Source organism: Diorhabda carinulata, chromosome X, assembly GCF_026250575.1.
Source record: "Diorhabda carinulata isolate Delta chromosome X, icDioCari1.1, whole genome shotgun sequence".
NCBI lineage: Eukaryota > Metazoa > Arthropoda > Insecta > Coleoptera > Chrysomelidae > Diorhabda > Diorhabda carinulata.
In genome coordinates, this window is record NC_079472.1 from 6,517,382 (window position 1) to 6,529,935 (window position 12,554).

The 12,554-nt window shown below is 31.7% G+C and overlaps 1 protein-coding gene across 13 annotated transcripts in view; it reads left to right on the plus strand.

The window, feature by feature from the left end:
- Positions 1–12,554, plus strand: part of LOC130900747 (uncharacterized MFS-type transporter C09D4.1) — a 55,297-nt gene that overhangs the window by 14,138 nt on the left and 28,605 nt on the right. For 11 of the 13 annotated variants that reach the window (XM_057811574.1, XM_057811573.1, XM_057811567.1 and 8 more), the window contains one exon: positions 6,018–6,317. In XM_057811574.1, the coding sequence (XP_057667557.1) occupies positions 6,054–6,317 (264 nt within the window). In that variant the 5' untranslated portion in view covers positions 6,018–6,053. Of the gene's footprint in view, positions 1–5,333; positions 5,643–6,017; positions 6,318–12,554 lie in introns of those variants that run through there. The other 2 variants (XM_057811578.1, XM_057811565.1) reach the window with 2 other exon arrangements.

The window sequence follows — 12,554 nt, forward strand, 5'->3', positions numbered from 1 at the left end:
GACGTGTTTTAGTAACTTTAAATACCTCAAAGGCAGCAGACTACTAAATTCATATCAATTGTTTATTTGGCTTTTTGACTAATAATTAAGTATCTTCAAAGATTTTTTCCTGATGTTTAGCAAAACAGATACAAAAATACCTTATTATTTTTATAGTATATTTTAATGAAAGAAATTAACAAAATAACCCCTGAGGACCTTGAGGTCACACAAAATGTTGTATGACAATTCCAAAATCGCCTTGTTTATTATCAAGAAGTGAATGGGGGTCATTTTGAACATTTAATTTAATTGTAAAATACATTCTAAATAATAAGCGACATTATTATCTTCAGTCTACGTAAAGTTGTATGACAGAGACATTATCCAAATTTCCCATCTTAAAAATTAATTTTCTCAGTTATGATTGCACCAAATTTGAAAAAACTTTATATTGCTGAACAGAGGACTAAAATCCCTTTCCGAAAAAATGCCACACGAAGTTCTGGAGAAAGATAATATTATAATCATACTGTAAATTGTCGATTTAAGAATAAAATTGCTCTGTTTTTTCACATAGTGCATAATAACGCTAAAATTGAATTTATTCCATACATATGGACCGCATTGTATAGATTACAATATAGTAATAATAAAACTACACTCTGTAATTTTTACACTTTTCAATTTTTAATTCATCCTCCTAACCTTTTGCTTTAATTATTATTTCACTACATAATTTTTTTGCATTCTCTGTAACAGTTTCGACAATAATCGTCGTGTATTTGAATCCGTTCGTTTTTCAGGACATTCCAAAGATGTGAGGTGGAAGTAGGACACTGATTTCTAACTTTTCTGTCAAATTTGTTCCACAACAACTCGGGATGAGGTCAGGCGACTGTGACGGCTAAATCATTACTGTTAGGACATTGTTCTTTCCAATTATTTCAAATACTCCTCGCAACGCTTCAAGGAGTGCTTGGGATTGTCATATTGAGATAAATTTCCTGGCTAGAACATACTACATTTTTTTATAACCTTTTTTTTAAATTACTCCTCCCAATTTTTACTAGGTCTCCAGTGGCCTTTCTCCAAAACGTACCCAAATCATCATCGAATTTCCGCCGTGGTTTACAGTCGAGATTACATATGGATCTAACATCAGTTTTTCTTTGACCCACATTTCAAACTTGAACTCATCACTCCATAAAAATCTTTCCCACCCTTCATGCATGCAGTTTTCATATTTTTTCATACCAATTTTAGTTTGACGTGTGAAAAGAGCTTCACTGCCACCCTTCCAAAAAGGCAAGCTCTTCTTTCTTATCACTGTAGAAGTATTCAAAGGCAGAATCCTAGATTCATTGATCTGAGCTGCTATCTCTGGGTCCGTGATTCGTCGATCACGTTTATTTATTAATACAATACGCTTACTTTTAATTATTTTGGTGTCAAGGCCATTCTGAACGTTTTCTGTCGCTAAAGCTCCTGGGTGGATACATATTTTTTCACGTTGTAGTCCACGGTACGTCGAGGTTCAATTCAACAGCAATGGTACTGTTACTTTTGCCTAGACTATGAAGACTCGCTATTATTGCACGTGTTTTGACCGATAATTCCTTGGTTTTATCCATTTTAAAACCTACGAGTTTGAATTTGCTAGATCGAAAACCTAATAACATAAGAGACCAAATTGTGTACATTTCTAGAGACAGCCATCAGTGACCCTTCCACTTTCTATGCTAAAGTAACTGTAGCTACAGTGTAGTCAAATTTACAAACAGTATACGTTTATAGAGAAAAAATAAAATAAAATAAAATGGGAGCAATTTAGTATCATTTATAATTAACTAATAAAAAATAGTAATTTAATTTATTTTTATACCAAATTGGTTGATATTGAAATTAAACTATTCATTATAAAATAGTAATTTCATTTTATGAATTATTCGTATGAGATTTCTATACTAAGATAAAAAGAAACATGATACGGTTCACAATTTTACGCTGGGTGGTGGCTGGATTCGCGATAATGAATGAATTTATTGTTGCCTTCCAGAAACTGTGTATCTATAATTATTTGACTATTTTATCAAATAATTATGGTTCGTGGTTGGGTAGTTTTTGGAAAAGTGGATCATTTATTTCCAGATTCAACTTTTCACATGTGAATGTGGTTTTGTTTTATGTCAGGAAAACAAAATTGTTTATCGCTAGTTGCGGGCCATTTTCTTACTGTTACTATTATTGAAATATTTTGTTACCTTACATTTTTAGTTAACTATTTGTACTAGTTTCTTGGATACTTTTGTTTACCAGAAAAAATAATATGCAGTGTGTGATTGTGATTTTTTTTAAATAAATCTCGTTAGTTTAATACTTTGACTTTTCTTTTTAAATTAAATAGTCAAGTTGCGCAATACAATAGGTTTGTGACCACTAACAACAAATTTATTGGTTTATAGATTCTAATGAAGGAACGTCGATAAGAGGAAACAGTCTATTCCTCATAAAAATTAATGATTATCAATATTTTTAGAAAATATATTCGATAAAAATAGACATTAAGTCACGTGACTGCGAACACCAATCAGAAAGTGTTACGTCGCGTCACGAAAAACATTGTTGTTGATGTTTTTAAACAACAGTGCAGGTTACTCTATAATTGTTTTACGTTTTTATCATTTAGTATGTGAATATTGTTGGACAAAACAGACTAGGTAGATAATATTGTGTGTAGTACTTATAGTTCTTCCAATATCAATTGCAGATTATAAAAACCCTTGCCGACAATTTTGTTTGATCTACCAAAGGCGTAGATACCTCATTCTATAAATTTATTATTTTTATAAATACTTTTAAAAAATATGTATATTTTATGCAAAGCATTATTTAAAAGGCTATCGAATCATTATAAATTGGAAGGCAGTATACGCCGTTATTTAGACAGATGCACTTAATTGAAGCATTGAAATATCAAAAGGGGCCAAGTGCCAAAAAAGATGGAAATAAAAGTTATTAACGAAAAACGTTTCTTCGTATTTTTACATATAAAAACATAAAAGAAAATACATTATTGTAAGTTATGCACATCCGCTATATAGGTTTTTACTATAACTAATAATAATAACCTCAGTCAAACATAACAAATTAAAATAAAAAACGAAATGAGAAAGATGTCAAGTGCCCTATTCTACATCGAGCAAATTTTGATAAAAAGCTATGTGTATGCTAGTATCACAATGCTAATTCACTATCACCAGGATGATTTTTATATATCTTGAGATGGACAACCTTACTGGTGTTTACGTTTTTCATTCTCATGTTAATCTTGGTGTCTGTAGCAGACTAGATATTGAAGAATCGGTTATACATTTCAAGTACCTCAAACCTACCTGTGTGGGAACTAGACATTATATCGTGGTTCAGGTCATCAGATACCATCGCAGAAAACTGTAACCACTAATTAAAAACTTGTGCTCTATTGTTTCAAATAGTCCACAGCTTACTAGAAAAAAATAAACAAAAACTATCATACGGTTTTTCTTCTGAGCAGCACTGTTGTCACTCCACATTATTAAATATTTTTTATTCGTAATGCCCAAATTTACACCCTTAATAAACATGAGGATATCTCATTACTACCCCGTCCGCTAAATCCCTCATGATAAAGGCACATGTAAGATTTTTTATTTTACAGAAGTTGTAACTTCATATATGGCTTAAATAGAACATGTCAAAGTATGTTAGCGAAGGGACAAAACTTGCTTCATATCTATGGAAATAGTACTAGTCGTACTATCAGGTTCTTGATACTGTAAAATGTCTGCTTTCATAGCAGAACTAGAAGCGTCAACTTTTCTGTGGTGTAGCTCCTGCTGTTGTTTTGTTTCATCACTACCTTCATTTTTAGTCATATTTTAATCGATCACAAGTTTTGCACGTGTGTGTACGTGGCGGCTTAAATGAAAGATTTGTAAAATATTTGAAAAACATGCGACGATAAAACGGATACGTTATAAGACTTTTTGGGTGCCGATCTTTAAAAAGCTTTATGTAAACGAAAAATATTTAAATCTGGATTTGAAAATTCTCTAGCAGATTTGGCCCGAGAATAGTGAGACTCATCCCGCGGAATGGAGTTTACATGTTGCCTTATAAGTAAAATATCATGTCGACAAAAGTTGTTTCACCCTTTTCCTTTTTATTAATAACGGTAAAAACCTTTTTCTTGATACTCCAAAAATGTTCATGAAGCATTGGGAACAGTTTAGTGCATTATAGCCTGTCTATAACTATTAAGGGCAGCATTGTATGTTCCATTTTTACGTCTATTCACTGGTCCCACTTGGATAAGTCCCATCAAAAAGGTTCCTACAGTACAGTGCGGCGTTGAGTGACAATTGGCATTTGACCCCTTTGATATTTCAACGCTTCAATTGTAGTCCTACTGGAAAAAAATCATATTATACCTCTTCAACTTGCTACAACCGAATATTAAATTAAATAAAACATAAATAGACGAGTAACATGTACCTGCCTGTAAGGGAGTTTGATTTAAACAGGGTACCAGACGTGAACTGATCCCTTTTTGTACCCCATTCGTCTATTAGAACTTCGTTAGTCTTTTATCCGACGCAAATAATCTTGTCGCCATCGAACGATCCTTAACGGTTCGGTTATTGTATTCCTTTCAAACAGCAATTTTACTATTGTCAACTCAAACGAAATTTACTACATCGTGACTTTCAAACCATGCTTCATCTAGATAAATTAAGTGTCTATTAAAACTTTGGTAGTCTTTTATTTGACGCAAATAATTTTGTCCCCATCGAACGATTCTTGACGATTCGGTTATTGCCATCCGTTTATTCATTTTTTTGTGTTAGAAACCACATGCTGACAAAATTTGACGCAATGTTTCTAAACTGGTATGATTGTATTCTGGATAATTTGCTACCTTTTGCTGTATTACTTCTAATGTCGCAGCCCCTTATATAAACTTCTTTACATGTTTTTCGGTTTTGTGAATGATCCACAGCAACCCCTTTCGTGACTACTCGATAAATGGAAAATTCATTTTCTCTAGTTAATTTAACAATTCTCATCAGATTGCTGCATGTTTTCCTTTTTTAAACATTCGAATATATTTAAAATAACTTGCTGTGTATGAATATCTAAATCTTTATTATTAAATTCATATATGTCTTTATTCCCACTATACTGTGCAATTTCATTGTCTTCATTCGGCCATGATCTAAAGAACGCCATATTTCTATTTATTTATGAATTAAATAAATCTCACCAAGCCACGCCACTGCTTATCGCAGACTGTCTCTGGTAGGAATATTTCGAAGAAATTGTCTACATCTGCCTTCCGACAGCTTCGGCAAAAAATAAATAAATAGCGAACATTATTATTTTTGCTTTTTCTGAAATTTAATGAATAAATTACGGGGTAAACAAAAACTCTTGACCGGTAGTGTATATAAAAAGGAATTAGAGCAGTTCTCACGGTGGGTAGACCTTAGTGATGGATCCACGATTGGTTATACTTTTATATTGATATAGAATTCGACAAAAAGCGTACGACATCGTACAAAAACTATGCGCTACTGTGAAACTAATACGGTAAAGCTCATTCGATTAACTTGACAAGTCCGGTGAGTATTCCTTTAAACGTATAAACTGTGAACGATTTCTAGCAATGAAAAAGATGTGTGATCGGTTCTCCATAAAATTTAGTCGCCCATGTTTATTCATTGAAACGTACACTACCTAAAAAACGTGCAGGTCAATGCCATGTGAACCCAACGTAACTTATTCTCCGCGAGAACTATTATATACATTTTATTTTTCATTTTAATCACCTTGTAAATCTAAATCCCGGTTATTGTTTCGGAAACCTCGAAACTACTCGATTCAATATAAATCAACATAATCATATACAACAATAAAATAATATAAACAAACTAATCTTATTGAGTCTAGAATTCGTACTACACTTGTCTGAAGCGATAACACTGAGTTTGTTTCAGTTACGGTTTGCGGTTACATTTTATTAATAACGAAAAATGAACAGCGGTGATGAGGAACAACTGAGAAGGTTACCAGAAGTTGAGAAGATTCAAGTGTACGGGGTAAGATGGTTAGTATTGGGACTATTCGTTTTATATTCTGCAATAAATGCCATGCAATGGATTCAATTTTCTATAATAAATGATGTTATTGTCAAGTATTATGGAGTGTCTTCTATGTGGGTGGATTGGACTTCCATGATTTATATGGTTTTATATATTCCGTTTGTTTTTCCTGCTAGCTATTTATTGGAAAAATTGGTAAGTCATTATTTTTAATAAAATACTATATACTCATTATCGTTATTTTTAATCGTTACTTTATTCTTGTCAGCCTGATTGTAAACATCGATACCATTAACTGTTGACTAGATTTCTAAGTGTCTTGACGTTTCATTTGGCATGAATCATCCTTAAATTTTCAATATCCATGAGTGTTCCCAAGCAGATATGTGAAAATTACTATAATGAACTGTGGTCGTGTCAAATGTGATATTCACTCAGATACCAACTGAGAACATCAATTAAAATAATACCATTAACACCGCAAAGGATTGATCCACTTTCTTGCTGTGGCGTTGGGGAACCCAGTGTTTACAGCTGATGGCTCTAGGTGCCAGAGATATATTCGTTTTCTTTTTCATGCGCTCACAGGTGCAGTGCTCTAGAGTTACCTAGTGTCTCACACACTTTTTTCAGATGACCATTAAGACTATAGTACCCCATCAATATCTCTATTAGGATTCGTAGGTTGCTCTTATTTAGGTTGATACATTCAGCGAATCTTTTCAGGTTATAGTTTCCCAAGAGTGCTTTCGCCCATCTAAACCTCTGTAAATTGTCCCAGTAACTGGTTTTTACTTACACAATAAACGATTTGCCTGTTGATTAGTTTTTTAAATGTCTTCCCATTTCATTTGTCCTAAATCGTCCGAAAATTACTCATGAATGATGTAAAGCAGATATATGAAAATAATAACCAACTGAGAAAATTAAATAAAATAATACCATATAAAAATGAACTTTCAAGACATCCTTTTTTTCCATACGTAAGTAAAATGAATTAAATTGGCATCTTAGAATGTTAGATAATTTATTCATCATCGTGTGCTATTAAATAGAATAACTACAACTTAATTGCTCATTTTATGTAAAAATGATCAGTCTGCTTAGTTATTGACCCCTGCCGAACAATCTAGCGAAAGTATCCCGAACGAATCAGTAGCTTCAATGTTAATTGTACTCTGCTCATGCACATTAAATATAAATAAATGTTTAAATGGTTGTTTTCTAGAAATTTGTTTCAAATTTAATGATAACGACCTAAGAATATTTGAATTGACAGTGAAAACTAACAGTTTTGTGACAGTTAGACTTGTATTGAATTCCATTATTGTTTATTGTTGAATGTTTTTTTGCAGTCAAAGAAAATTAACTAAATTCATTTTACATAGAAATTATAGTGCTTATTTTGATTAAATTAGTGTAGCTGAAGTGAGCTTTTTTAAAGCAGCTAAAATATTGGAAACAAGAAATATGTCAATTCGAAGTGAACTTTTTAAGTTTGAAAAGGTTTTGAGGACTATAATTCAAATAAAAACTGTGTCAATCACAAATAAACAACTAAGCAAAGATAAGTAAAAAATGTAATGATTTTGGCCTTGACCTTGATCTGAATCGGTTTCAGTGACCTTGATATCTTAGTCTTCGCATACAAAAACGTAGGTTTGTGTTATCTAACTTTCTAAAAAAGTTGAAGGTGGCTTAAATTAATCTCGAATATTCTCTACCTATAGATATTATATATTTACTTTATTTTCTTTCATTAAAATGTCTAGACGATTTCTAAACCAAAACTAAAGCCTTTGAACATTGTAAAATATGAAAGAAAATAGTGGTAGAATGGAATCCATTGAAAAAGGAAAACAAATGGAAGAAAAAATAACGGGGGATCTGACTGCGGCAAATCTACAAGTCTAATGGAAAAAAGTTAATAGGCAAAAGTGTAGGTAATAAACAATTCTAGTATTTTCGTATTTATACTTTTCCTCAAAATTTATCTAAAAAATTGAAATAATCAAGTTTTTGGTTTTTCATTTTTATCTTTAAAAAAACATTTTCTTTACAAAAAAACTAACCTTTCTATATACTAGACACCCTGTTTTTTTTTCATTTTGAATAATTTTTTACCTAATTATGAATTAGTATCGAAAAAAAAATTGCAGTCGAAAATTCTTACGTTAGATTTTCAAAAAAGTCGAGGAGTTTTTTGTTCATTGAATTTATTGAATATATATTACTATGGTAAATTTTCTCACATAATGAAATCTCGCCACTCCCGATGAGAACCATTTAAGATCTGTTAACCATATATTAAGTTATACAATATGTCTCTTATTTTATTCACCATTAACTTATCGTTTCGGATTATCTAATTTCTGTCTTATTTTAATGTGACTGTGAAAAATCATAAATCTATCTATTTAACTTCTACTTACTATTGTATTCGTTAAGATTTATTGTAAACTGACCGTCCTCAACGTCTTACGTAAGCGGTTGCATATGTCCCTTAGACACTTGAAGTTCCATTAACTTATCAAATTACTTACCCTTATTTTTGTATCGATATGACGTGACGACCATAAACATAATTAATTATAGCTTTTATATATCAACAGAATTAGTATTTAAGAGAGTATAAACACGCATAGAGTGTTCTATATAGTCTTAACATCCAACAGTCAGATTATTGAAACCACTTTATTTATTTATATTTTATGTTAATAAATTGTTTTTTAAAGCTGTAAATAAAGTTATTTAACTCGCTTTTCGAGAAATTGTTCATAATAATTTGTAGATTTGAGGTTTATATTTGTCTTTTCTGAGAAAATTTACTATAGTAATGGATATATTTCAAACCATCAGAAAGTACAGATTTCAACGAACAAAAAAACCAATCAAATCGATATTTTGACGTAAGAATTCTCCATTGAAATATCCTTTTCAGATATTATGTCATAATAAGGTGGAAATAAATATTTAAAATCAAAAAAGTTTATGACATAAACAGGTAAGTTTTCACTGCATTTAGTGGAAATTTTAATTATTTGAATTTTGAACAAAACTTTGAAGTGAAAAACATGTAGGTACAAAAGTTGTATATAACAACTTTGACATTTAACTTTTTCTTATAAGACTAGTAGTTTTACCTCAAATCTAGATTAACCGTAGTTTATCCTTAAAAACTCTGGCCCATTCACTTTCCGGCGTCTTTTTTTATTTTATATTCACTTCCTTTGACAAAGGGTTTCATCCTACAACTATTCTTTTTCTTTCTAAAATTACCTATCCTGGTCTATTGAGACAATTCGTATTTTTATAAATTTTAGATAATTTTATTTTGGAACAAATAATACTCATATGAGGGCTGTTACTTAAGTTTTGAGATATGGCAACACATGCGTGAAAGAATTTTTAATGATGAATATACTCAGAACCTAAGTTATATACAGATACTTGAAACATTCGTCTTGGTCAAAAAAACGAATTAAATTAAATTCGTGTGATGATTTTCTATGACTTTCGACGTGCATTAAACCAACAGCAGTGTGCCGATTAACTCGTGGTCGCACTTCGTTACAGGATGAATTTCGCGAAATTTCGCCAGAAAACTGAGATCGTCATATGACATACCTTGAGATTGAAGCATACTTGGGCCATAGTTCCACTCTACTACATTCTATTTTACATAAACGTTTGGTTGTCAAAAAGATTCGTCGCTTTGGATACTGCATAATTTGACAATCGTCCAAAAAAAAACTCGTGTCTAAGTGTGCAAAGAAGTGATGAAAAAATTCAATGACTGCGTGACGATGAATCATGTATCTATGCATATAAACCCGAAATGAAACAACAATCAACTGTATGAGTCTTTCAAGTCGAGCCAAATCCAACAAAAGTTGTTCGCGCACGAAGCATTTCGCCTGTTCTATCGGAATAAGTGGACATGTCGCCACCGTTCTATTAGAGCAATGTGAAACAGTCAATTTTGAATGATACATCAGCATTTGTTTGCCAGAAGTGTTTGAAAAAAATTAGGGGAATAAATCGCAGAAGAAGAATCATTTTCCACCATGACAATGCGAGCTCCCACACATCTGTTCAAACAAAAACAGTCAAAACATTGAGTTTATATCAAAAATAAATTGCAAGATCAATGGTTTCTCTAATCTGAAGAAGCGGTTGATGCGTTCAAATCACATGTTTTTGAGGTACCTCAATCGGAATGGAAAAAACGCTTCGACAATTGTTTTAAACGCACACAAAAGTTGATCTCAATGGAAAATATTTTGAAAAATAATAAATTATAAATATTTGTCTATCTAGAAACTTAAGTAGCACCCCTAGTATGATGCGTTTTACCCTCTAAAACTTTACATAGTGAAAAAAATTTTGAGTGAGTAGAGTTAAGATAGGAAGTTAAGATTTATGATGTTGTAGTGAAGTTTACTTCTTGGATAAAAAAATCGTGCTGAATAATAATTAATTCGTAATAAACTGTTATGTGTTCAATTTTAATGAAACAACTTCATCAAAAGTCACTAACGAAAACAGCTTTATATTTTAAATATTCCACTCGAATTTATTATCCACCTAAATCTAGAATTTTCTGTATTACATCCGAATTTTGTATAATAGCTACTACCTAAAAATGGAATTCAATTTTTTTAAGAACATATTAAAATACCACAAGAAAAAAATTATTCACAATTTCTGTATGCAACAGGTTTCCACATTAATATTATGATCACATGTTTATATGTAGTAGTAAAGTTGACACGTAATTTTGTTATTAAAATTATGTTTGTTTCATTACTTGATTTTAATTGGAAATTATCCTTGTGTTAACCTTATTAAAATTGTAACGAGCAATAATTTTCATAGTAACAATCTTGATAGCTGATTTTACTGGATCTATGAATATTAGGAACCGAATCTCAGGAAAAGAACTACTAAACAACAGACGAGATTATGTGACGTAGATGACATTAACGAATGGCAGTGTCAAAAACAATGAAACCAACATATAAGTCCAGTGACAGACGATAGACTGGTAAAAATAGTAAGAGATAAATCTCCAATTGGAACATAGAGTAGAAGTCGACCACGAAAGAGGTGGAGGGACAATCTAGAGCCAGAAGTATTGAAATAGTATCAACAACATCTTCGAATTTATTATCGGTATCAACAGAAAGAGAAACTGCTATCGATGTTACTAGAATAACAGAAGATATAGAAGAAGAAGCAAGCAGTGAAAAACCATCTATACTATCCGTGGCAATAGAAACAACAATGAAATTATTTACTTCAACAGATGCAAATTCATTACCGAAACAGATGGATGGAGAAACTACTCATGGCACACTATCAATATTTTTCCCTTGCCTAGGACAAGACCAATTTTTTTAGTTGAAAAAGAGTTTTGTCCTAAGTTTTGTTGTTTACAGAAGACACACATTTTATTGAGAGCATAATAGGGTGATTTTTATCTGAAGAGTTCTTTAATCCAGTTGACAGGCCATCTAAAAAAGCTTGCTTTGAAAAATTTGTGGATTCCTCAATCCTATGTTTGGACATAGTGTGGCCTGCGTTTCTTCCAGGTACTAGATTCTCCTATTCTCTCTTCTAAGGGCCCTTATTTTCATCAAATACTCTCGTCTATACAATACTTGTTCTAGTTTTTCGAGCAACAAACGATTTCTCCCTCTATTTTTAAATTAAAAACTCAATTTTTATAACAACTCTTGGAACGTCTACTTTGTGAAATGTGGTAGGTCAACATCATCATTTACATCTTTTCCAACTGAATGTAGTGTTGGCATTTCGTTTCTGCTAATATATAATATCCTTCTTTTCTCACGATTTCATCGACTGATAATGAAGGAATTGCTCTAACTCCATTTTCGTAAATGTTCAAAATTACATTTTTTTAATTAATTTTAAAATGCAATTGTTTAGTCTTTTCCCATGTGGACTGAGGCAACACAAATTTTCAGTTTCTTCATTAAACCGGATATGGACACTAAAAATCTATCAAAATACTATCCTGCCGACCCTGAAGAGATGTACAAAAAAAATTAACACCATCGGCCGATTGCACTTAATCTGATTGGCCTGCTTAAAGAGGTATGTTTCTTTTAGCCAATACTCGTAGATCTAAAGACGTGGTGATCATGTTTCGATCATGCATCGATAGTTGTTTGGGTTGATCTGTTTGTTGGATGGATTTTTAGTCTCAAATCTTCTATGTCTGAAATGTTTTATAGCTCATATCTGCGATAATAACAGTTTTGCTTTCCACAACAATTCATGTTGTTCAATTCGATTACAAAATATTGATTTCATCATTTCATAAGAAGAAATTAAATACGAGACACGATAAATAGAAAATGAGTCAGAACAAATATTCTCTCTTTAAAGAGAGAACGTTCATTGATA